This window comes from Haliotis asinina, chromosome 3 (genome assembly GCF_037392515.1).
Source record: "Haliotis asinina isolate JCU_RB_2024 chromosome 3, JCU_Hal_asi_v2, whole genome shotgun sequence".
NCBI lineage: Eukaryota > Metazoa > Mollusca > Gastropoda > Lepetellida > Haliotidae > Haliotis > Haliotis asinina.
This window is the reverse complement of record NC_090282.1, coordinates 55,664,282-55,691,968: the sequence shown is the minus strand read 5'-3', so window position 1 is coordinate 55,691,968 and position 27,687 is coordinate 55,664,282. Positions and strand designations below refer to the sequence as shown.

The 27,687-nt window shown below is 38.8% G+C and overlaps 1 protein-coding gene across 1 annotated transcript in view; it reads right to left on the bottom strand.

Moving 5' to 3' along the window:
* Positions 1-10,470: 10,470 nt before the first annotated feature.
* Positions 10,471-27,687, bottom strand: part of LOC137276909 (limbic system-associated membrane protein-like) — a 41,498-nt gene continuing 24,281 nt past the window's right edge. The window contains exons 2-8 of the mRNA XM_067808558.1: positions 26,284-26,411; positions 21,613-21,817; positions 18,892-19,041; positions 18,581-18,709; positions 16,433-16,720; positions 15,754-16,011; positions 10,471-12,918 (exon numbers count right to left, since the gene is read on the bottom strand). Coding sequence (XP_067664659.1) covers positions 12,794-12,918; positions 15,754-16,011; positions 16,433-16,720; positions 18,581-18,709; positions 18,892-19,041; positions 21,613-21,817; positions 26,284-26,411 — 1,283 coding nt within the window. The 3' untranslated portion in view covers positions 10,471-12,793. The remainder of the gene's footprint in view (positions 12,919-15,753; positions 16,012-16,432; positions 16,721-18,580; positions 18,710-18,891; positions 19,042-21,612; positions 21,818-26,283; positions 26,412-27,687) is intronic.

The following is a 27,687-nucleotide window of genomic DNA, read 5'->3' as shown; positions in this document are numbered from 1 at the left end:
AGACTTTGGGGGTGTTTCCGACTATATGTACGGTGATTTTGCGTACTTTACACGCTTACTACAGATAATATTTAGGGTAAATAATGTCTAGACCACAATATATGGGCACTCTATGCAGTTTCGCTATCTATAAAATTGTTCATGGTCACATGATATTCACCCGCTGCGAATATGATGCCGTATGATAAAGATTGGCTGCTATCAACACGCGTCTATTTCACCATGTTATTAAAGCTGAAAAACAATCTAATATTCCGGCATATAACGCCTGACTGTACAATATTGCCATCAGGTGATCGTTTTGTGGATCACTTCATCAATAATCTATAGCCCTGCGCGGTTAAAGCTAACAACCAGCGTTTATAACATGACGTCTTGACGTCAAGCGTTGACGTCTAGCACCCAACAAAATCGGCTACATGTGTGCGTGAATGTCTGTTTACGGTTTGTCGACACCGATGTAGCCGTAGTGACAGTGAATGCTGCCTCTGACAGATTTTAAAATGGGCTGTCTGTTAGACCCATCTGCATATTGTATCAAATAAAAACGCTTCCTCTCTTGTAGGAACCGTAATTGCCTTGAATCAAAACCTGTAACACAAAACCTGGAACGCCTAATTACATTTGGCCATTATAAACGGGGCAATATTCTTTTATTGGTTTGAAAATTAATACAGCTACATGTATGATTTCTGTTAGATAATTCAAATGGTGATTTATTCTTCTCTTGGTTAAAATGAATTTACGGATGAAAAACTGATTTTGTACAATTCATTTTCCTTATCACGGCTGATTACCTTTAGTCTATGTAAAGCAGTGTATCCTGAAAGATTACATATTTACGTTACTTCTCTACATCGTTTAGAGTCATCTACAGATGAGGAATGTCTTTGAAGACGATAACGTTTGAAAGGCTATGACAAAGTGAATCTACTGCCATGAAATTCAACACACGTGAAATTATGAAATAAGGCTCATTAACAACATTCGTGTGTTAAACAAAAGATAAACATTTCCCGACTCATGCTGTGATTTTACTGAGTAAAGATTAAATTAAAAGATGTCGCACCTGGAGAAAACATCAACCAAGTACCCAATGTAGCGCTAAATCCATATATATCGACAGAACAAACCGATAAAATCGTGACATGTACCAAAAATGTAATTATCCAACGGTGGCAATAGATAAATTGCAAGGAATTCTTAATTTTCTCAATCTTCCTAAATAGGTGAATGGTCAAAGATCTAATGTGAGGATGTTACACAATGAGTTTTGAGATAAAAACGTCGTTTCATTTCTTAGCAAGTGATCACAAAGGTGGCTAAAAACACTTCCGTGAAAACCATGTATACAATCACATGGAGGTTAAAATCAATGAGCTCCTCATTAACGACATTTCATCGGAATGGACAAAAGTGTAAATGTAATAAACATTGAAAATAACTTATTCAGTAGAGTAAATTGCATTTTCGATTTTCGAAGGTAGAGTAGGAAAAACTGCCATACCTAAATTGTGAGATCAGCTCAAGATCTTTACCCCGCTGCTTGTAAAATTGAATCTAGAGAAATGCAGCTAAAAAAGCATCGCCTTTCCCGACAGTGTTGTGCGGAGACGGGTCCTTCAAGTTCCAATTATTGTGCTCACAGAGAGAACTGGGATTAATTTGCAACACTGACTTAATTGTTAGGATGTCTACATTGCCCTTTTGAGAAATTACAGATGTGCTAGGTTTTTATGCTCAATTTATTTACATCCGAATTCCTCCCTTGATCACTTAAAAAGTCATGTGACAATCCACTGCGCATGCGCTTGAATATGGCATTCAAGGTCTGGACATTGTAAGGATTGTGTATTTATGCACTCAAATGCCTCGAGCAGTGCATTTATCAGTCGAGCAATCAGAGGATGTTTAAGAATGCATTCAGTATCCTTACTAATACGGTCTTATTTAGTAAAATGCCTAATTAAATAAAATCTAACATCTTCCTGGCATTCAAGCTGAAACATACCAAGATTCACGGACGGTCATCATCAGAAGGTAGATGTACAATACCCATTTTCAAAAATTTGCATTTGGTTATGCAACATAATGCAATTGTCATAAACAAATTTTACACAGACTGACGTCCTCGTAATTTCTGTGAAAAGGGAGGTGATCAAGACACGGCTATAAAACATGTCTGTTCATGTGTACTTTTTAACGTGACTTGTCACGTCGACATTTTGAAATATTGCTTTCGGCCTTTATGTGGACGATGAAGAACGGCAGACCCTATAATTTTTAAACCCGGGTAAAATCCACGAGTAGATACTTTGTCACCAGATTTTCATAGGAATGCTTTGCCCTTTGCACCAAATATGTACATGTTGTTTAAATGTACTTTAAATACTGGAATTAATGCATCTTGGGGAATACAGTGCTGCCAGACACATTTAATCCTGACATCACATTAGACCTCTGACTGCTGAATGTAACCGAGAATGGTTTACATTCATATCTGAAAGCAGACTAATGGCAGTCCTATTACATTTCAGACGATTATTTGACTTGTTATGATGTCTTTTGTTTCAGAGGCATATGTGTAAACTATCTTAAAAGCCAAAGCATCGTTTTATCGAGTGTTAACTTGCCCCCGTAAACCATTTTGATTCTGCCGATATGACTATATATTATTTCTACTTTTACAAAAGGCAAATTGTTTGTTCTTCTGTTAGTATGTGAAGTGTTAGAGCTGACACATTGCTGACATCTTGCGGTAGGCAAACAGGTTTATTATTTCCAAACCTTCTAAACTCCTTTACAGATGTACAGAATATTGTCGAACAAAAGGTATATTTGAAAACGCATTTATTAATGAAAATACCGCTTGCTGTACGTACGTGCTGTCTTAGAAATGAACCTTGCTCCAGGGACATGTGAATAACCTGACATCTTTTTATAATTGGGTTCAGGAAGAAAAGATAGATAAGTCAAAAGTTGTTGCATTCAGAAATGGGTATGGTTTTAATGTAACGAGTAAATAACTGGAACTATCAATCGACAGACAGTAAACAGTCACATATCATAATGACCAGGGAATCATAGTTTCGTTTTGCTGTCGATTCTCTATACGTTTTTGGCACAGCTCAACAAAGCACGTTTTCCTACTTTACGTTAAATAAGCTTTATCTTTACATATCATGGTTACCTTTTAAGGAACAGAGAAATAGTCCATTTTTCTTGCTTTCTAGAGGTTTTTATTAGTTTGTCATAAAGCGGCATCTGATGGTGTTTCTTTTCTTAAGTTGGTCGTGTCCATCTAAGTGCTCATTATCGTGGCCAGGGATGTTCCCCAGTTTAGCAAGAAATTAGCAATTCAGTGTTTTTAAATCAAAGGATAAATGTTTAACTCCTATAATTGTCCAAACTGGACACTGACTTTCATACAACCCCTTAAAGGTCTTGTAAGAGTATCATAAGAATTTAGCGACTTTAGCACTAGCATGAGTGCTTTATGAGAATTGTGAGTTTTGGAAACAAAAAAAAAAATCTTTAATGCTATATGAAATTTTGTTTTATATATTAAAAGGTGTTTCACTCGTACTTATGTCATGGAAGATATACATTGTATGTATGTATGTATGTATGTATGTATGTATGTATGTATGTATGTATGTATGTGTGTGTGTGTGTGTGTGTGTGTGTGTGTGTGTGTGTGTGTGTGTGTGTGTGTGAGTGTGAGTGTGAGTGTGTGTGAGTGTGTGTGTAGGTAGGTAAGTATGTGTGTATGTATGTATGTATGTATGTATGTCTCTCTCCCTCTCTCTCTCTCTTTCTCTCTCTCTTTGCAAGTGCAAATATTACTATCAGTCTAGCATGTGTTAGTTATATTGCCATCATCACACGAGGCTAGAAGAAATGTAAAAGCTGTCAACATCTGAGGAAGTATGTCATACTGTGGGAATCGCTGGTTGCCATGGCGCACGACATGCTTGACAGTGTCGGGGGTGGAGGTCAGGTCATTATACGTCCTTGACTACATGAGTGTTTGTTCATGCTTTCAAACATAGCAGAACTACTAATGACTGTGTCGGTATAAAACATTCACTCACTGGTAATCAGCCCCTACTTGTCGATAAGCATTGACTACGTAATACGATGGATTTAGTGAATTAAGAAATAATTTGTTTACGTAATACATGGTCTGGAATCACTCACAAAACTAGATAACAGACAGGAAGGACCACCAAGCAAACATAACTGCTGTGACCAGAAACATTGACTGGTCTTTCAGGTATTCGCAGACCCCTGTAACTAAATATTTAACGTCAAAATACATCAAATAAAAAATGTTACAAAATCGTAAATCTTGTTAAAGACATTTCGCTAATTTGTCCAATTTTCGATCGGCGACATGTCAAACAATGTCTCCCTAAATTACTTACGACAAGCGGTTCAAACTGGTTGAAATAAGAAAGCAACTCCTCGCCATTAGCCGTGCATGGCTATCATTAGGCGAGGCCATTAATCTCGCCTTGGCTTCTCTTGCATCAGCTTCACGCGGTCTTACGTGTTGTCCTTTTTAAGAAGTCAGAATGAAGAAAATCGAAAGGTTTTAGCAACGAGCAAATTTGATAATGGACGAAGGAGCGATCCATGAGATGTGTAAAGACCAATTTGAAAAGGTCAGTGGGATTAGCCAAGGACAGTCAAGTTAATGCCCAAAATAAATGCCGGGCCCTCGTCACAAGTATCCGTCCTATTGATGACATCGATTCCTGAAGTCCTGTAATATCTGTCCACAGATCCACGTATCGGTATTGCCACTATTACGACGTTCTTCAAACCCAAGTCTCACCTAAACTATTGAACGTCTGTGTTTGAGCTGAAGGAAAACTGTTTTCTTTAAAATCTATGATCGCGAGCTAGGGTTTAACTCAAAGTCTTAAGTGGAAATAAAAAGGCCTCTTTATTGACTTTACAGAACAGCCTTAAGAACAAGTGTAAACAGTCTTTCGGAATACTCCGAATTTAATTTCACTTGGCTCACTTAAGCCACTAGGAACCTGATGGTGAAAGTCCGTGTGATGTAACTGAATTTAGGTGGAAAGACATATTGGTACCTAACTGAATAGTCCATGGTACCTAAAGTAGAAGACTCAATGCATTGAGGCATGGTTCTCTGAATCTTTTAAGTACGAATATGCGTATGCGTATGCGTGTTGCGTGTGCGTGTGCATGCGCGTGTTTCCTAATGTAAACATACGTGCGTTGATAGATATGTTATGATTAAAAACGAATGTGAAGAAGATTTTAACTAAATTGTACATCATTTTCTGGAACAACGATGAAGCAATAGGCATCAAACACCCTTTCGCTTGGATTCTATTGTATTCTCCCAAACATGTAGCCTACTTAACACATCTAGGTTAAATCGTACTCAGCTCCTACCTACTTTGTACCAGAGTGTACATTAAAAGCACCTCCCATCTGCTGCCCGACACCAAATCCCCAAACCTATGTCTGAGATGGGCTTCTGTTTCCTCTTCATGTTGACGTTTACATGCCTGATTAGCAGCCAATCGATTGCAGGCTGTGAAGTGCACGTGGTTTTTGCCTGCAATGGGGGCCGTGTCATATCAAATATCACACGCATGTACAAGTCGATGGTTCAGGGCCTCCGTCCATGTCAGAAACTGTCACTCTTACACAATGTTACAGCTTTTTATAGGCAATTGAAGAACCGGGCTTGCTGAAGAGTTGGAGATTGAACATCCTGTGTGAGATTTGCAACTTACCAAAATCAGTAAAGGAATGTATGGTTTTATAAGCGTTGCTGTCCGTCCTCTCCAAAGCTTATGCTCAAATTTATTTGTCTTTAACTATTGACTTACACATACAAAACTAGACATAGGTCGCATGTTCTCAGAATCAACACATGCAACTACCAAATATCACAGGCACACATTATGCTGTCTTCACAAGATCTTAAAAAACGCTTAAAATATAGTTTTAGTAGACTTGAGTAATGACATGTTTTCAGAACAGTGCTTAATTCAGTAATCATAAGGTGACACAACAATGAATCACGTTCACACATGTGCTGTGTGAATGCAAATAATCATTGAAACAAAGTGTGCAGTTTGAGGCAATGCTGAAACTGGATCAGAAAGCTGTATCTCAAGGAGTGAACGTTCTGTGTCTATTTCTGTGCTTATATTAGTTTACAGTGGAGTGCCCATGACTAATTATAAGAAGACATGTTCATGTTCGACAATTTGAACACATTTGAAGATATTCAGACGGCAGCTTTATCGTATGAGTCTTAGAAAGTGTCACACATAGTGACTGTTGTGTGACTGAAACCATAATGACGAGATAACCATTAGAATTACACTCCGCACTAAAGCATCATTCCTGAAATACAATAACTACTACGAGAGAAGAAACTCAATACGATTCGAGGCTATTAATTGATATACTTACGGATTAACAGTTTCAACGCATGTAATGTTGTTTCTACAAAGGTCAACCATATAAGGTAACACGTCATTCCGACATTAAAACCACAGGAGGAAGAGAGGAAGAATACCATGCCAGTACCATAAAAGGAAAGAGTGAAATATTTCAGTGCGTCTTTTATTTTGTAAAACTATTTAAAGCAATTCAATGTTTTCACTTTGATAAACATGGTCCTCTTCCAGAGTTGACAATAGACGCATGTATGCACAATCATGGGTTCCCAATAGACAGACAATTTAACGGTGTCTGGTTTCATTTTTTATGGCGGAAATTATTACGCAGCGGGGTCTCCCTGTCCGTAATGAAATATCTTTGGCTGCATAACAATGTCACACTTCATATCAAAGTCAGACACTTTACATTAACAAGAAAGCACAGATTCAGTCCAGTATGAATATATGCAAGAAAAAGCAAAAGTAATATCTGAATCCACTGCGAATTGTTGAGCATAGCTACAAATGGGCGAATGCATGCCTCCATGTTGTAATAGGTCAAATAAGGAGCCGTGGATAATATCTATTGAGAAAAGTGTGTCAGATCATCATTTTCACATTGTCCATACAATACTGGAGATGTAGCAGAGAAACACTGATACATGTTAAACATTTCACGAGAAACTGAAATTTACCCTTTGTAGAAAACACAACAATAAAACATTCTTACGTGCGTTTACAGACAAGTTCAAAAACAAATGATCAGGCTTTTATTTATTCTACTTCGATCATCATTTGGTGAATGTGTGAGTGTAATTTTCGTTGTTGTTTTTTTTCAGAACTGGCCTTCAACCACTGTACTCATGTGGGGAATTGAACTTGTGTTTTCGTCGTGAGGAGCGAACGCTTTAACCAAGAGACAACCCCTTACTGTCCCTCCTTTGGTTAAGATTTTCTAAGTACTAATGTTGTTTAATGGGAGTGATGAATATGATGTAAACGTATTCAGTCCTTCGCTAAGATAATTGTTTTCACAAGTTTTGGTCGAATGCATGGATAATTTGGCTCCACAGGTGTGAAAGGGAATAATTAAGGGCCACAGAAATATACAGAGGCCCTTAAATCTGTGTAAGGCTACTATGGCCTGCTTTGACAAGTGTGCACGGAGGAAACTGATGAATCTCTTAACAAATATAGGCCTTATCTATTGTTTTATTTATACACTCTTAAAAAAGGAACCTTTCATGTTGTTTTGGAGTTTACTTACTGAGTCTGTATAACCGATTCAAACATGACATCACTGCTCCATGACAGTAAAACCATCGCTTTACAAATATACAAACATGATTATCGAGTATGTGTTTGGTAAAAGCATTCAAAGGGACTATCTTGTGTGATCATCATGAACATCGATAACAGCTCGGCAACGGTGACCCATAGAAGAAAGGAGATGCCGAATGCTGTCTTGAATGTTTTGATACCTTTTCTGAAGTGCTGTGTGAAGTTCTTGTAGTGTCTGAGGTGACGGATTGCGCTGGAACAAGCGTCGATCAAGAATATCCCATATATGTTTAATGGGTTACTAATCGTGTGATCGAGAAGGCCAAGGTAACACATGAACATTGCTTTGCTGGAGGAAATACTGTCAGAAACCTGCGACGTAAGGTCGAGCAGTGTCAATCTCCAAATATCAACCACTGACGTTGATAAAGGTAATATCATGACGTTGCGCTGGCCTTCTGACTTCCCATAGCCAACTGTCTGGTCGGAGATTCGGCGCAGCCCGGGGATATAGATTGTTGTAGTGACTGAACGAAGATATCCCAACCGGATGTAGCGATCCTGGGTCTGTCATTAACACTCCCTGTATTGTACAAGTGTACAGGTGAGAGATCATCTGTGTAGACACGCTGAAGTGTCCTGCCACCTCATGCTACGATGCCCGTCCTTGTGAACTTCCGATGGCGTTGTGTCGTTGAGCTTATGTCAGGCTTTTAATTCTCTTGTCGTCTGTTGTGACATAAAGCAATGCATGTAGACAATCATTGCTGTGGCTAAAGCCTTCAGTCATGATGCACATGCATTTCATGTGGGATCAATTTTAAAGACTGACTTCAGACGTGAGTGTAACGTTACATTTTTGTTCAACGTTTCTTTTTCGGCAACCATTCCCCAACATGTTGGGATTCATGACTTGGTTTGTGTCAAATATTTTCTTAAAATTCAATCTATTCCCATGTCAAGCTTTCGTTGAAGAGAATACTAAATTTATCAGTGCGGTATGTATGTAGTAATCTATAGATTGTCGTTAGAAGCCTGTAACTCCGATATCTGCAATCACCGGATGAGGAATGTTCCATCATGCATCAACATTCACAGATTTATCAAAATTCACCGTTACAAACAATACAACATACAGACGATACACTGGATCCACTGTAACATAGAGTAATATACAAACTGATCATACGCACTTTGACGAGATAGATTAACGATGCGTCTTTAAATCTCCTAATCCAATATTATCGTAGGATTTGTATGTGGTTACTAAGTGATGCGCCTTGTCTCATGACATGTTGGCCGTATCTCATGACATGACGCGCCATATCTATTGACATGAGGGCCGTATCTAATGACATGATGCGCCGTATCTACTGGCATGATGCGCCGTATCTAATGCAATACCGCGCTATGTCTAATGACATGATGAACGTATCTAATGACATGATGCGCCGTATCTAATGACTCGATGGTCGTATCTAATGACATGATGCGCTGTATCTAATGCCATGCCGCGCTATGTCTAATGACATGATGAACGTATCCTATGACATGATGCGCCGCATCTAATGACTCGATGGCCGTATCTAATGACATGATGCGCCGTATCTAATGCAATACCGCGCTATGTCTAATGACATGATGAACGTATCTAATGACATGATGCGCCGTATCTAATGACTCGATGGTCGTATCTAATGACATGATGCGCCGTATCTAATGCAATACCGCGCTATGTCTAATGACATGATGAACGTATCTAATGACATGATGCGCCGTATCTAATGACTCGATGGTCGTATCTAATGACATGATGCGCTGTATCTAATGCCATACCGCGCTATGTCTAATGACATGATGAACGTATCCTATGACATGATGCGCCGCATCTAATGACTCGATGGCCGTATCTAATGACATGATGCGCCGTATCTAATGACTCGATGGCCGTATCTAATGGCATGATGCACCGTATCTAATGATGTGCCCATTCCTTTAACTTATTGCAAAATAGCTTACAACACACAGCTACCAGCGTACAGCTATACCTTAAAACACAAACCAAAGTGTTGTCACAATGTATTACGCAAACCACCGTGCAGTCATACCTTACTACACAAACCAGCGTATAGTCATACCTTTTCACACAAACCACCATACCTTGCTACTCAAACCAGCGTACAGTCATACTTCACCACTGAAATACCTTATAACACAAACCAACGTGCAGTCATACCTTACTACACAAACTAGCGTACAGTCATAACTTACAACACAAACCTCTATAGTCATAACCTACGACACACATACCACTGTACAGTCATAACTTCCCACACACACCTCTGTAGCTATACCTTATTACACAAACCCCCGTACGTCATAACCTACCACACAAAAAAACAACCGTGCAGTCATACCTCATTACACAAACCACCTTACAGTCATACCTTCCCACACAAACCTGCACACAGTATTACATTATCATACAATCCGACGTCCAACCATTCCTTACTACACAATCCATCATCTAACCATTACTTTCCACACAAACCACATATGTCATTACCAACCCACTCACAATCATCAAATCTTACTCCACGAATTTCTACATTCATCTAATTTGTAAACAGTTCGATTTGCACCTCAGCGTTGAATCATTTTAAAGAAAGGGACAGTTAAACGCCACTCAGAAGATCACAAAACATGTACATCAGGTATGTACTCGTACAAAACAGGAAAATAAAAAATAAACTTAACATTTTGTAGCATTTTAATGACTCAATCAATATTTACAGTAAATTACGAAAAGACCCAAAACATTTCAGTCCACGAAAGCATAACGAGGCTTTTAATACCTATTCGAAAGGCCTCGTAGAAATGAACAAATAAAGTACATTATCTTTTATATTAGCCGGACTATATACAAGACGAACCCATCAAATATGTATGCTGTGTCATGTTTCTTATCAAAATACGTAATACCAATCGACATGCTACATATAAGCATTGAACTACCAAGAGTAATCCATTTTGCTGGCAAATGAAGTTCGGCGTGTCCTCTGGAACACATAACAAACATATGAATTAAAGTATAAATCACAGGTAAAGATAGAACATATTAGAGTATTGTGATCAAAGAGAAATGTTTAGTTTCACGCCATACTCAGCAATATTCCAGATATATGGCTGCGGTCTCTAAATAACCGACTCTGGACCAGACAATCCAATGATAAACAGCATGAGCATCGATCTGCGTGATTGGATGAGTTTCGACATAACGTTTATATTAATATGTTCACGAAACTAGACTTGTTTCATTGTTTGAAATGTAAACGCTTTTGCTGACATATCATTAAACACATTAAGAGAGTTAACCTTGGACCCGAACATGGAAAATATATATACCCTGGGAGTACAGACGGTAAACTTGGCTTACCGTATGATTAATATGAGTAGCAAACGCTTTAAATTAGTAGGAAACACACTGACAATGTTGTTTCATTCTCCTTTGCCGAGAACGATATCAAACACTGGCCGCCTTGATGGTTTAAGTCACCGAATAAATTAGCTATATCCAAATGTGACACAGCGTAGAACAGATTACAGGCCTGCGACAAAATTGTAAAAAGAACCAAGTCCTGAAATAAGCCCATGTGTGCCACGACGAACAGCGTTGAAGTACATTCAGTCACTTGGGATTTCTAAAACACGATCGAAGACAACTGGAAGGTGAGAGTACCACAAGATTAAATTACAAATCCAATACTGCCTCATCCTAAAGGGATACTTCTCGGGTGACAAGGAAACCAGTTTCCTTGGATTGTCACATAGGTGAGATGTCATCTGTTTGTTGTCAGCCAAACACTGATATAATAGTTAGTATCATAATAACATCAGTACACAAGTAATCAAGATCCTTTGCACTTAAGAATGACGGGATACACACGAGTAATGTTCCTGTCGTGTAATGAGTACTTTTGTCATGGGTAGTTTCAAATTGTTTTGTGCTAGGGTTTGTTTTCTGAACTTGTTTATGAGGAAGTATCTATCTCAATACATTACCATTACTAGATATAGTTCTTGCTTCAACATACAACATCACAAAAGTCATCCGAATGTAACTCTTAACAAATATACATTACCAATGTAAAAATACTTCATCTCTTGTTTGGGTGTTTGTGTTGAAAATAAAAGTTAACTTCCACAAAACTCCACAGAGATCTATGTACATAGAAACTGCTGTGACTTCAGTAGCATCGTGTGATTGTCGAAAAGGTACTGGGGAAGAAGGGATTCATGTAGTCCTCTCTTGGGAGAAAGGCAAACATGCAATGCAACTACGTCCAACTTTTGAACCAGTTTATATTTGTTATTCAAGGTCAACTGGAAATAATGTTATCTCTTGTCACAAAATAGAATCAGTCGTACAGTTATTTCTGTTGCTAGTTTAACAAAGCGTGGTCCTATATTGTGCTGGGGCATACAATAACAGTTGGAGACGAATATTGATACACATGACGTTCCATATTTTTGAGCAAACAATATTTCCTTCATGTCCTACAATGGAAAATCATACAGATCCATTTCCTTTTGTGTTCCACGTCTCACTACATCGGTTACTTTCACTCCATGTTTGATCTTTGAAATGTCTGAGCTGAAGCACAAGGGTGATCAAACTTTCAGATGGAATATCCTCATCGGTGTGCGTCTACCCAAGGGTGAAAGTCTACGTAGACATGATGCATACCTCTACGTACGAGGTCCATAATATATGAAACAATACAATCTAATATTGTAGCCATATGTCTTTGGTTGCGTTAAAGAACACATCGTCCACACGTGGTAATTCGTATAGAGCGATTCCAGTATTCTCAGCACTGAAGGTGTGTTTTGCAGTTCCTTGTTGGGTGAATTGTTAGTCTGACCGTCCAGGGGACCACAGTCATGTCCAGCAGACAACATTGCACTTGTGTCAACAGTGATGGTATCCTCAACAAACCATTGTCACCATATCACATCGTTGATTATGTGTTTGCATTTCTCCGTTTATCCAAACAGTCTTTAATGAGTGAATATTACTGACAGTGCGAAGCACTAAACCTGAAGCTGAAGGCAACCGACATGATAACTGCTAGGACCACACTCACTAAAGATGTACCGTGTGTAACTCCAGCATTGTACGACCCTGTACCGTAAACCCCTGAAAGAAAGCAGACACGCAAGACATCAGTATCAAATGAAACCTTTCGGAAAAAGAAAGAAAATGACATTATGCGTGTGTACCTTTAATATAACTAGTCTTGTTTCTTGACTCATTGTAGAGCCATTCCATGCATATAAACTCAAATACAGAGATAAGGACTAAGAAGTTTCAAATGCACAAACATAATTGTGGGAATTCATGTTTGTAAAAAGGGAAAACCCATTCCAGAACACGCAAAGTATGATTAGTCAACGTTAAAGTGTAATTTTCAATTTGAAAATCATTTCCTGGCGTAAAACCATTTCAGCTTTGGACGAACGATGATGCTTCCATACAGACACTGAAACGCGGCTATACATTTTTATGTCTCTTTTCCATCATCTTAACAAAGGTATGGACCTTTAAAGCACAACCACATTTTGAGACAGTTTTGTCTAACGTTACAATCCTTACCAGCTCCCTTAATTGACTTTGGATTTATCATCTGACACTATATCATTATCGGTCCCGGCTCTTCATTCTGGAATTTAATATTTTGTTCCACATTCTCAATCTGAACACATTCCAATTGCATTTGAACTGGGTTTTTTTTTTTGAAATATTCCTCTCAATTGCTTCTGTCTTAAATGACTGTCATTGTGTTTTTATCCTTCTCTATTGCAATCGGTGAAATATTGCAATGGGTCAGGGCACTTGGGTGATGTAGTAAGGCGCTTGCAGAACGAACTTAAGCACCAAGAGCAAGTCAATTTTTGAGGCCGACGCAAAGCGAAATCAGTCGGAAACTTAGAGAGAACAGAGACACCTTGTGATTCAGGGATTACACCAGAATGTCTATTTCGGGTCCTGATTGACAGTTGTAATACCAACACTACCTGAAGTACACTGAAGCCAGCTTGTTAAGTCTAATCGGACTGTTTACGCTACGCAGGCCAAAATAATATTATTAAGCAGGCAACCTGAATTTTACTGTCAAGGAATCTACAATTAGATGCATATCAGTGCCAGTGTTGAAGCTTGCCGTCATGTCGATGCTAGACAGATTAAGCCTTGGAGAAAATGGTTCAGTAGGCTTGAGTCTTAAGTGTCAAATCTGCAGTTTTTCAGGTGGAAATAAACATCAAGCTACCTTCATAACTTTGTGGGGTGTATCGATTTCTATGTTGTAGCCTTCTCTAATGTGCACTTACTTACAAGCAATATGTTGCAACCACGATGCTTCTTTGACTACACCAGATGCACATAATGTAACGTTTACCCTGAGGTACAGGTTTTCATTGGAATATTAAGTGCCAGACATTACATCACAGTACCTAAAATAATGCTCTGTAGCTCACAACGATATCTAGAACTGCATATGACCATACGTTACTGATAACACTGATTCTAGCAAAGGAGTAACTGATTTTCTGCAAAGTTTCCAGGTTTTTTTAATTTATTTCAAATACCGTTTTGGAAATAAAGCCCATTGCATTATATATAGTGATCAGTTCATACATTCTAAGTACAGATTTGAGACAAACATCTGAGGAAAATGTTGTTTTTGCAACACGGCCTTCGGCATAATATTTATGTTGAGGGGATGCCTTGCCTGTTTCTTCAGCTATGTACAGACCTTGTGTGAAGGGTACAGAGCCTCAAATAATATCTGATCGAGCTCCTGCAAATGCACATCCCAACGCGATGTCCCCGATCCCACTCAAGAAACAGCTTGTGCATTATGACACATATTCCATAATTAGGTATAGTAATATCTAGAGTTTTATTATTATTATCATCATAACACTGCTTTATCCCTCTGCATCTGTACGCGTGTTCCGTTTTAGAATAGGAAGACATTCTCCCAACGCCTTTCAAAACTTCTCATTACATTCTGAAACAAATATTATGTCTAAGGAAGCAACGTCATCATTACGCATCTCACGTACACGGCTGAAACTATTACATTATCTATCATGTTCGACTATAGTAAGATGTCGACTGCATGGAGGTTTCACCTATTCACTATGCTAGAATAAGGAAGAACACCGTCTCGCCTTGTTCACTCCCAATGTACATGTACGAGCCATGATAAAGGTGCCGTGATCAGTAGATATCGCCATGTCCGTTAACCCCAAGAGGTAATGCAGAGTGGTCAGGTGGTCTGTCTTTCCCCCATGACTGGGATCATGTGTTTCATCACTGCCCGACGAATACGGGCTATCCGCTATTGGTTTGGCTGCTACCGAATTGTTACCATCCGTCGTAATATAGATAGAAATTGTGGGGTACAAACAAACCATACTAGGTCCAGGATTGGGGTCTTGTTTGTACATACTAACGTTCTGAAAGCCTCCTTACAAAACCAATGTTAGTCAGATTTTTCACTCGCTTTTTTCTGTCAGTTTTACTATTTAACGCGACCAGTAGAATGATTGGGGTTATTGTGAGGCACAATCTCAAAGTGAACAGTCCAGCATAATTACCTCTGAACAAGGCCTGTGGTATTAAACCTAAGATCATATATCCTCTCGTCATAGTGAGAGAGTGAGTTTTACGCCGCGTATAGTAATATTCCAGCACTATCACGGCAGGAGGACACCAGAAATGGGCTTCACACATTGTACCCATGTGGGGAATCAAACCCGGGTCTTTGGAGTGAAAAGCGAACACTTTAACCACGAGGCTACCCAACCGCCCCAGGTAGCTTAAGTGATATTTTAAGTTACTGCAGATCTCGTGAATACGGTTACGTACGTGAAATCTACTACGTCATAATATGATAAGATATGACAAGATAATAATTACAGACATATCCACATGGTATCTTGCCTGTGTGTTGCACAGTGTTACCTGTGAGTGGTTGTTCTGCACTGTGTTTTCTGTCGGGGTATCTGGATACTGGGGTGACGGGTCTTTTACCCGGTGCTGGTGTATTCCAGTTGGTCCTTTGCCATTTGTTCTTATCCAAGAAGCCATTATTGCCGTCCCAGTTATTCCTGCCATGCGTTCTCTTATGGTCATCGTTGTTGTCGTCCAGCACAACAATGTGGCGTGGTATTGTCGTCGTCGTAGACGGAGCAGGCGTTGTTGTCGTTACTGGAAATACCTCTGAAAAAACGTATTTTTTGTATATGAAGCGTTGGACAGGTGAACGATGAAAACTTTCACACGCTACGACTGTCGCACCTGCTATAATGGAACACAGATATACGAAAGTTGTAGCGCTACGACAGTTTTTTGAAACGGTGCCCTGATCCTAGAGACACACCATGCAGTAAATACTGTACAGTTTTACTGTCTGACAACAGTAATGGGAGGTAAGTATACGCACCAAATTATTGGCACATTTAATGGTACTAGTACTCGACATTGTAACGATGGTAACGTAATGGTTGTGTTGGCGATTGTGCTTGTGGTTGTCACAAGCTGAGGTAATCACATGAACATCATTTTAGGTTTAGACTGTTTTTGTGAGCTGATCAAAGCATCATCACCTAAAACAACAACATCAACATACTACACAACTTACCTACAAGCTTCATAATCGCTTTTGTTTTTCCTAAACTGTTTGAGGCCTCGCAGACGTAGTCTCCGAAATCAGAACGATCTATGTGAGCTATCCGGAGACTGAGTGTGATGTTGGCTTGGCCATCGTTGTAAATATCAAGCTCATATTTAATGCTGTTAGTGAGACGCTTGTTATTCCTAGTCCATGATGTGACACCTAGAGGTGAGGCACTGATTTTACATTCCAAAATTGTCTCCTTGCCAACCATCTGACTTATTCTGGAATTGAGCAGACGAATTTGAGGAGGATCTGCAGCAAGAAATACACATGGTTAAGTTCAGCAGTGTAAAACCTTCTAGAATACATCTGTTAAGGGTTGTTCTATATTTACATCTGATATACTCGAGCGCGCGCGCACACACACACACACACGCACTTGCGCATGCACATGTACACACAGACAAACAGAAAAAGGGACTAGTACTTCAACTGTCCACACCCTGAAATCCCCAGCAGCTACCAAACCATGCTGTGACAAATCACTTACAGTCGCGAGGAAGCGACGTAAATGCAACCGTGCATGTGCTTCATAGACACTTAAACGTGATAACATTAGACAAGAAAGTAACTGTTAGTAACTGATTCGGTAATTGAGTTTCAGTGAAATGAAAAACTTGTCAAAAACTGCGAAAACAAGGTGTTGAAACACAAGCGCCATGTTTGATTCAAACTCCCAAACACAACAGCCTAGTGCATGTGGAAGACTGATTTCCTATGATTATAACTACCATACCCTTAACATAGACTTAACGTAGTCTTAGCGTTCAGGTTGTTTTGTAAAACGACAACCTGCTCACCATGCTACCATCAGTTTACACAATGAATCTACATTGTACAGTTATGCCTGATCTGCTTGTATTTATTATGTATCAAATAGTATAAATTCAAATATCCATAGTGTGTTGCACTTGTACTAAATGACTACCTATATGTACCGAAGGAAAACATGAAATGTATGGATAAAACTCTAAACACGAAGTACCCAAAAGCATTAATGAACGCCCCTTCCTTTCCTACCAGGATAATAGAATGGCTGGTGGGTATTGAAACGTACCCCAACCAGTCTCTGGTGTGCAGTAGTGTTATGTGATGTTACGGGTTGTTAGTATATATTCGTCTTGTCATATCATCAGTTGTCTCCTGAGTACCAATCTACAAGTGTATTTACGTGCATACAGTACATTTAGCATGGTAAACTTCCCTGTAACAATGGTGGTATCTCAGTTGATATGAGTGTCACCCATTCAGTGTCTTTGTGTGTAAGTTTATTTGGCGTACGTGTGTCTGCCTGGCTCACTGGCTGTCTCACATATTTACGTAACTCTCTTACCAATACAGAACTATCACATCGCGGTACTTCCCGCTTTAACAAAGAGCCGACATATTACAACATAGCTAACTCATAGCTACTCCCACGTGACAGGAGAGCCGACAGGAGTCAAATATGTTTCACAGGCATAATGGTATTGATTATAATTTCATAAGACACTTCGATCGAAAGAAGTTAAAAGAAAAGAATTTTAATGATAATTTACAAAGCATTCAATTGTAAATGTCCAAGAAGTAGTGTGAGACGAAGACATTAATCTCATCTACTTTAACAGTCTACATGTGTCACTTCTGTCTATAGTATATACATTTTTCAAGACAATCATAATTTGGGTTCCTATATCTGCCGAGAACGTACTCGACGTCAGGTGCAAATGTGCAATACCGGCATAAGCATACCGAAATTCAAATGTCAAGGCATAATCTATTTATAACTGGGTATGTGTTCTTGGTCAATCCATCTTGTATGTATGTATGTATGTATGTATGTATGTATGTATGTATGTATGTATGTATGTATGTATGTATGTATGTATGTATGTATGTATGTATGTATGTATGTATGTATGTATGTATGTATGCATGCATGCATGCATGCATGCATGTATGTATGTGTCACACACACGCATACGCACGCACACGCACACACATTAAACATCATGCAAACTAACACATTCGTATGACTCCATTTAAAACAAAACGCAGTCGTTGGTTGGACAGACGTCCGTACAGACGTGGGATATAAGGAGAATTCTTTGGCCTCTCATGCCAGTTACTCACACTCGACAGTGACCTGAATCTGTCTATTCATGACTGGTGGAACACTGTTATTGGCCACGCACTCGTAGGTGTCGGCACACGATTGCGTGATGTTCTGTATACGTAACATATCCCCTTCTCTTCCAACCTCTGGAAAAAGAAGTATCATCTTAATAATTACAGAAATGCCAAAATGAAGCATTTGAAATGTCAAATATGCCTTCTTGTGTTTTGGACGATTTAAGCACATCAGTTGACCAATATCTAAGTTTCAGATTCCTTTAACACATATCTACACGATTGAAAATTACGAAATTTGCGCTTTTTCTTACTTTCTCTAATTTTCGATGTCCACACGTTCAGTCTGTACCAGGTGATAACAGGAGGTGGTATCCCTGTTGCGTAACACATGAGTTCTACATGATCACCTACGCGTGCCTTCACGTCATTGGATTCTGTGTAGTTTACAATCGTTGGTGGAACTGCAACACAAGCAACATGTATAAATATTTCCACTTCACAAGTCCCTTTGGACATTAAGCGTAAATCTTCTTGTGACAGTGAGAGTGGGAGTGTTTCTCATCACGAAGATTCATCGTCAGCTAAGGAGCTAGTCATGTATTTTGTGTTTCTAAGACACAGATTGAGAATGGATCATATTGTTCCTCCCACCCACCCCACCCCCACCCCCCTTCCATTTCATGTCCATATACCCATGGCTGCTCCCCTTGCGTGAGATGAACCTCATCCCCAGCCAAACACCTTATTCCTACACCCAACACACCCAACCCTCAGTGTTTCCTCTCAAGCCACGTTCTCAAATAAATATTTCCGAGCTTTATGACTAATGAGATGCTACAGCAGTTTGGAGAAATCTACCAAAATATGAAAATTACAGGTACCGCATAATATGTGACTATACTAAAGGAGTTTCATTCAAAACTGTGACATGAACACATGATCAATAATCTGGATTGAAAACAAAACTACGTAAACAATCACAATTGTATGTGTGCATCTGAATCACAGTTCTACAACCCACTCACCCGAACCACGATGTCTACCAAATTGTCTATCGATACAGATGCTGTTATTAAATTCCATTTGTGACGTCATTCCATTGTGAGATCGCTCCATTACTTTTCATGAATGGAGCGATGTGTAAACAGTTGCAATATAAAGATGTTATTTTGTCATTTTGACATTGTTACAAGAGTCTAGATCTGTTTTCTGTAATTTGTATTATTATTGATTAAGTGGTGGTTATTATGGGTCATATTTCACACCACGGTAATAGTGTTTTAAGGTAGCGCTTTAGAGTTGAATCCCTTAGGTGTGTTTTAACTTGGTAAACACAAGGCCGTTCGCTAAGGTTCCATACATCGCTGGAATGCACAAGAATCTATGACTGTGTACATATAAAGGTGGCTGTTGTGTTGACGGACACACATGGATAACTGGAGTACATCATTTGGTGTAGAAACTGCCTGCCTCTTCGTCAACGCTTGGCCTACATGACCGTTGCCTGACCGCTCACCGCGTTACATTCAGTGTTACTGTTTCTCACTCTCAAACAAAGACTTGGGTGAGTTCATATTATAGTTGTGACCCATTACTTTAGATTTGATACAGTTGCATTGTGCATAAAACCCCTGTTGTCAATCATTGTATCTTGCTCTCTGCTCAACGCATAATATTGGATATTTTAGACTTGTCTGTGTTATAAATTCCTGGTTCCGAGGGAACTTACCATACCTTTTGTCACGGCAAATTCGTAACCGTAACAACATTTACTTTTGATAACAGAAACATTCCCAATACATTGAATGTAATTTAAGTAGGCTAGTATCCTCGTAACTCTCCATTCATTAAAAATAACGTACCTCGGTTACTCTTAAGGAATGGAGAGTTACTCGGACATTATCCTATACGTCATGTACATTGTATTGATGCTGAAGACAGCATGCAATGGAGATATTGGAATGTGCTGTGGACCCAGCAGTGATACACACTGAAAAAGTGCAGGTTTCCAATACCACAACTTTGAAACATTGTCGGTTATCATATAAACATTTAACTACACGCCACTTAAAAAACATTGCCTCTGAAATTATTACTACATTGAAACAAGATAACTGGACATTTTTACTGTGAAATATGAACGATTCAGATCGATCGTAATTTTATGGAAAGCACAGTGTTTTTTTTATATTAATAAGAGTAGGGAGTTTACGAGTACATGTGGTTCTATACCGTGGATGTGGACGCAACAATTTATGTTTCCTAGGTCTTTTGCCGAGTGTCACGACAAATGCTCGAGCACAGCAATGAACAATTTATATTGTCTTAGACATTAACACTTTCAACTGTTTCCTTGCTTATCACGGGGGAATACATGTGTGCCCCAGGTGGCGTTCGTCTGTAATTTGCTTCAATGGGTAAAGAATAAAACTTCAGAAAAAATCTAGAATCCATTTTCATATCGACTTGAAAACAAAAAAACACAACGCCAAATGTGTGTTAAAAATGGAAGTTAAATGGTGTTGGCTGCATCCCTATAATTACATCAGGGAGAGCTGTGTGATGAGGACGCTTGGTGCAGATCTGTCTACACACACACACACACACACACACACACACACACACACACACACACACACACACACAGTTTCGTGTAACTTTTTAGACTGATTTAGAAATCAACCCTTCATTTTTATGGAAACATACGGGCGGAATCACAGGGGTTTGCATATTATGCACTGGGGAAGTGGCAACATTGAAAGCATGAATAACCTGGAAGTACCATACTTGTTTGGGTTTCAGAAGACTTGGGGTTTGGGGGGCTGCGGTTCTGTAGGCAAGATAAGTCATCGTGGTTCGTATAAATGTAGACGCAAAAAATATAATCCCATATGATTACTTAGGGAAGGGCGTTTGAACGGATGAACGTATGAACGGAGAGACATACGATGCAACGTCTTTAGCTGGATGGAATTATGACAAGTGTTACAAATCCCCATCACTCTCTCACTCACTCTCTGATCAATACTTACCTTGGACCACTAGCTTCACCCTTTTTGATCTGACTGGATCTGTGTTTATTTGGCACTTGTATTCCCCTCTGTCTGTCACCGAGACATTACGTATGTGAAGATTCCAGTCACTGAGAAAGGGTCTCTCAACACTGATCCTCATATCAGTTAAGACCCGCCTGTCCCGGACGCTGATCACTGTCTGTATGGGGTTCTGCCATAACACCTGCAGACACAAAACACGTTGACGTTTTAAAGAAACTACACTGTTTTAGGATAGGACTGGGGGTAGGTGCACCACATGCATGCATCCACTTATCAGAATATGTTGAACTGCTTCTCCCCTCGGTAAATCCTGAATTCAGTTTTATACTCAAGAAGATATTAATAACATTCGTGTAGCGAATATATTACTTTCTCTGTTCATGATCGACCCTGAGGTTACCAACGCGAGCCTTGTGGTTTATGACAAGAAGCTTTAAATGTTTCACAGTATAAACATAGGTAATACTATAATAATAATTTACTGGCATCTGACAGTAGTAAAGAAATCTTCAGATACCAAACACATGCCCTTGGGATTGTCACAGGCCGAATGCTTCAAGTGTTGTGTACTATTCACTGTTGTAGACATAGTCGTATAGGTACATGGCAAGTCAGTGCTTGTCAGAAGTTTAGTTTATCCAATGTGTTCCAAATGTTGGACATAAGAATGAGTAAGGAAATTACTCTGTTGCACTTAATTATAAAAGCAGCATAACGAAATAGGTTACCCTGAAAAGAAAATGTCGATATTATTGATGTGTTTGAACAACGTTGAATCAAAATATTGGCACAGGGAGAATGTCGTGCACAATATGTCGTACCGGTGGGGGTCATCTGGGTTTACAATGGACGGGAAGTATCAAACGTATCAGATTTCACCTTTCATAATGGACTCACAAAACTAAAAAAAAATGAAACTGGTTGTAACGATATAACAGTCGCTTAGTTCTTTTCTGTTACAAAAAAATACCCCAGAACCTACACAGTAATGTCATTTGTTTGAATATCAAGTGATGGATTGTATAAATACCAGCACATTTGTTACGAGGAAACTATGGAAGTAAAACGGAAGATATTGTGAAAGATGGAAAACTTTCCGAATGGAAAGGGTACCTATATATCTGTAACCAACAATCTGATATTCCTGACTGTCAGTAATTTGCCGTGGGAAAGGGTACCTATATATCTGTAAAAAAACAATCTGATATCCCTGACTGTTAGTAATTTGCCGTGGGAAAGGGTACCTATATATCTGTAAAAAACAATCTGATATCCCTGACTGTCAGTAATGTGCCGCTGGGAAAGGGTACCGCCCCTGCTACCACAAAAACGTTTTGATAACGTGTCCATATCGTTTTAAAACGTTTAAAAAAATTTTAAACGTAATTTTGTGGAGTTATTTTCTTTTACTTTTTAAAAACGTTTAACGTTTTGATGAAACGTCGGCGAGAAACGTTTCAGTTTCTTGCGATTGTAAAGATATCAGAAACGATATCATCTTTGGATATCGTTGCAAGGCTAGTTTACTAAGCGTTTTGAAGCCCGTCAAATAAATACATGCACGTAAGTAAATTTTGTTAATCATGTCAGCCGTTATTAATAGTATAAATGAAAACAGGACAGTGACATGTTTTAAAGAACACTTGATTTCATCTATACACATGGAAAATCATCAGTTATCTTTGTCGTCCGACTCTTCTTGTGTCTGTGTTGGCGTCTGAAATAAAACACAAAGACATGTTATAAGTATTTACTGTCACTCCACGCTTGATTATGCAAAATTGTTGTTAAACAAAGTCTCTTGAATCTTTGTTGAAATTTACACAGATCAACCAATCTCAATAGACGATTAATCATATGCAATAGGAATTAATTCACTACCAACCAAATAAAAACAGTTTGTCAGATTGTGCAAGTGATTTCATCTGATTATTTCTGTGATAATTTCCCAAACTACGGGCATCATTCACACAAGGATGTTGTTACTGGCAACAGATTTACGGAACTGAATGTTGTGTAAATGGCAGGTTGAACTTTTATTTAATAGTATTTCTTCATGACACATCTTCATCTCTTGTTTAAAAGTCGCATAGTATATAATTACTTATGAGGGGGTGACATTTGTTGTGAGGAATCGTGCTCTTTTTCTTATGGAAGTGAAGTATTGTTTATGCTACAAAATAACGAACTGGAGTCACAGACTCGAATGTAATATCATCTTCATATTTCCTGTACATCGCTGATAAGCCAGACTGTCTGCGAGACCGAATCTGTGTTGGCAGACTGGATACCAGGCAGAGGAAACGGAAAATTCCTATAATATTATAGCTAAGTTAACAGTAATTAGTAACAGTAAGTCTTTGTAATTTAATTGATGTCACCATGCACTCTACATTGCAATATTTGTAAACACAAATACACCGTGACTTAGTTTGGATATATATGTGCGTTCATTACGTTACCACTCTGCAAATGCAAATCTATACGAGCTATCTAATTTTGCTTGTACTATCGGTTTTGATCTTGTGAATATTGATGGTCATGTAGTAAACACTCACTCTAACACTACGTCACTGAGATTTTATGTCACATGTAATATGTGTCACACATATGTTGAGGAATACATACAGTTAGAGACAAAGGATGAACGTTCACAAGGCAAGATATAGAATTTGACTGAAGCACAACAAAGTGAATATACATACCTCCTTTTAGAAAACTGTCGTCTTGTCACAAGAGCGAAATGTACAATGTTCTTCAAATCTACATCCAGCAGTTGGGATTGGGGACTACCCGCCTGCTATGTACAGAGTCCGGTTTTGAATGCCCCGACTCCTGCTCTGATCTGGTAAAGTATCTGGGATCATTCCTGCGAGTTGACACGAGATAGCAAATTGTCCGTCATAGAAGGCGCACGGCAGTAGACGCGCGGTGGGGGTGGGGGGTATTTACAATTCAACGTTGGATCTATATTACTGTACAGAAATAAGTGAAACTAATGAAACACAAGACATATTATTCCACTTGACAAAATGTTCACAAGTTTTAAGTTTTCTCACACGTTTTTGTACAGGTGTAATTCCATAAACATTATTTTCAAGTTAATTCGGTGCAAGGAGAATTATTGTCAGGAAAATTTAACCGCAAAGTGTTTCATTAACGCGGTTTCAATCAAACTTTCGGAAAACCTTCGCCATCGTTTCAATAACATTTCTGTAACGTTGGTGGGTAGAAGTTTGGATTTTATTTCTCGATAACATTAATTTTTTAATAACGTTACTTGAAACGTTTTCACACGTTATGCAAACGAGAAACCAGTAGAAAACGTTTTAGAAACGTTTACTGTTAGATGGGTTCTGTAACCACGTATTGGTATCCCTGACCGTTAGTAATTTGCCGCTTGGAAAGGGTACCTACATATCAAATGATAAATGTAAATGTATAATTCTGGTATCGCTGAGCGTCAGTAACTGTCCGCTGGGAAAGGGTACCTACATATCTGCCACAAACATATTGATATCTCTGACTGTTATCAACTGGCCGCAGGGAAAAGGTACCTACATATCTGTAACCAACATATTGATATCCCTGGCTTTCAGTCTTGTCATCAACAGTCTTTCCCGGGTCAACTTGAATCAGTGACATATTGAAAACATATAGCCTTTAAACTCGGCCACATCACTGATAGCTTATCGTGTATCAGCTTTTTATAAAGCAATCAGTTGTGCTACTTGAACAATTGCTTAAAGCGAAAGATCCACGTAAATATATAATGATGAGTAAGTACATGTAGGAGACGCAACGGGACCTTCTCAGACAAAAGCGAAACGTTTCACTCGCTAAGCATGCACATTAAGGTATAAGTCCTGTGGAATTCTTCCGAGACGATGACGTCACTGTGACTTGTCAGAGAATTTCCTAAACAGTCAGTAAAGAAACTGACAATACCTTCAGACCTCACTTGATTCAACCAAAGACGTTTCTGATACCATGACAAATTACAATAGTCCTCAAAGTGTATGTTTCGTAAGTCCTCCGTCTACAAAACAGGATTTTGTTAAAAATATACTTGGTCATTGATTGTCTTTGGGAGTATCATCATAATAGTTTATTAGCAATGCTTCAGGTTTATTTCATCACTCGATTCAGAGAGCCTCGTATCTTCTCCTTCCTTCTCAAATCGTGTTAGAGCACGCTAGCTTCTGTCTGTGGACTGGGGTGTTTATTGCCGATATCCTTATCCCAGTCATCTGGGCTTATTTGATATCTATTTTGCATTTTATCACCATTTGGTTTGCAAATACATCTGGGCAATGACAAACACTCAGCATCAAGGGGCACATAGGGTAGTAAATGAATTCTATAATTGATAAATGTATAATTCGTACATGTTGACCAGTTGGATTTTTGTCTGTTTTAATTACAAGGCAATGAAATAAAAATGTCAATGAATTTTTTGCACTAAACAATCTTTTCCTTCGTCTGCTAAGAGATTAAAGTTACAGAGTTCATAACTTACAAAGAGCGATATCGCAGATGGCAGACAATAACACATGGAATGAACATGGTTAAGATTTTTTTTATATTGTTCTATATTGTAATTACTTACTGTCAACACATAAGCGCTATTTATGTAAAAGTACTTACACTATATTGGTCGCCATAGCCTTCTGTATATTTTGGGTCAACGGTGCAAGGCAAAATGGCGGTTGAACCTGAAATAACCTTTACAGTTATTGGTGTTTCGTCGATGACTCTGTCGTCTTGAGCAAATCCTGAAACAGCATTATGATTACAATGAAGAAATCACATGATTCAACGTACACACACATATCTCTTGCTTTCAAATGTCGTGTTGAGACGTTACTTGTTATTCACCAGGTGCATCCAACTATCAAGGTCAGATCATGAGTTGGCTGATAGCTTGTGTGAGTCTGTTTGTTTGTTTTGTGGTTTGAGGTAGCACTCAGCAACTTTCCAACTGTATGACGTCGGCCTGTAAACAATGGAGTCTGACCCTGACAGCCTACTGACTGACATCCAGAGCATCGGCCTGCGTACCTGGGATGCAATCACGCACCAACCAAGTCAGTGAGTCTGACCATCCGATACCATACGTCGTCGCAGCTTACAATAAGCATCGGTTAGGTGAGGACCAGTTCTAATCCTATCTTCACGGGAATAGGCTAATGTGACATAACAAATAACAGTTCTTCATTGTCATTAGTACAAAGTATTAATGCCTTTGCGAGTTGAAATGTATGTTATAGTGTCAGCATAGTGAATATCGCCTGAGGGCAGATGATGATCTGAGTTCTGAGGTCTGAGGACTTGCTCGCACATAGCACGTTTGTCTACGGTAACGAATTTCTCCACATAAATAACATTTTGTCAGCTGTCATTTTCACTTTTGTGAAATTAACTATCATCTTAACAGACCTTACTTTACACTTACTACTCTCGGAAATATCTAACCTAATAATGAACGTGGAAAATGAAATACTTGACAGAATAAAAACATGCACTTTACAGTATACATTTGATTAACGTTGAAAATATATTACTTCACAGGTTCATGAGAGGCATTTAGAAGTCGGTATTGTAATATACGACAAAATGTTACGGATGTCAACTTCTTCTTTATTGTTTTCACAACGTGTTTGGGCTATTTCTTTCCCTTTCGCCAAGTGACTTCACAGTTCACGTAAAGTCGAAAATATTTCATTTTAAAATTTACGTATTGTCAATAACATCCCAGTCTACTTACCGTTGGAAACGTAATAACCTACAGTTAGCGTACAATCGGAAGTACCCTGCATACTGTCGTAAATATATTACCTTACAATTTACCTGTTGCTAATATCTAACTTTACATTTTGCTCCTTGTTTAACATATCTATCGTTGTTTTTTCTAAAGGGGAAAGCTGAGTAAAGACATTATCGAAATAGATCATTTCGTTGGGGAGTTTCTAAACCTATTTTGACAAGCTTTTGATAAAAGCACTGCTGTAGGTACTGCAGGATTTACGATTTGTGTCAGTGAGATTTGCG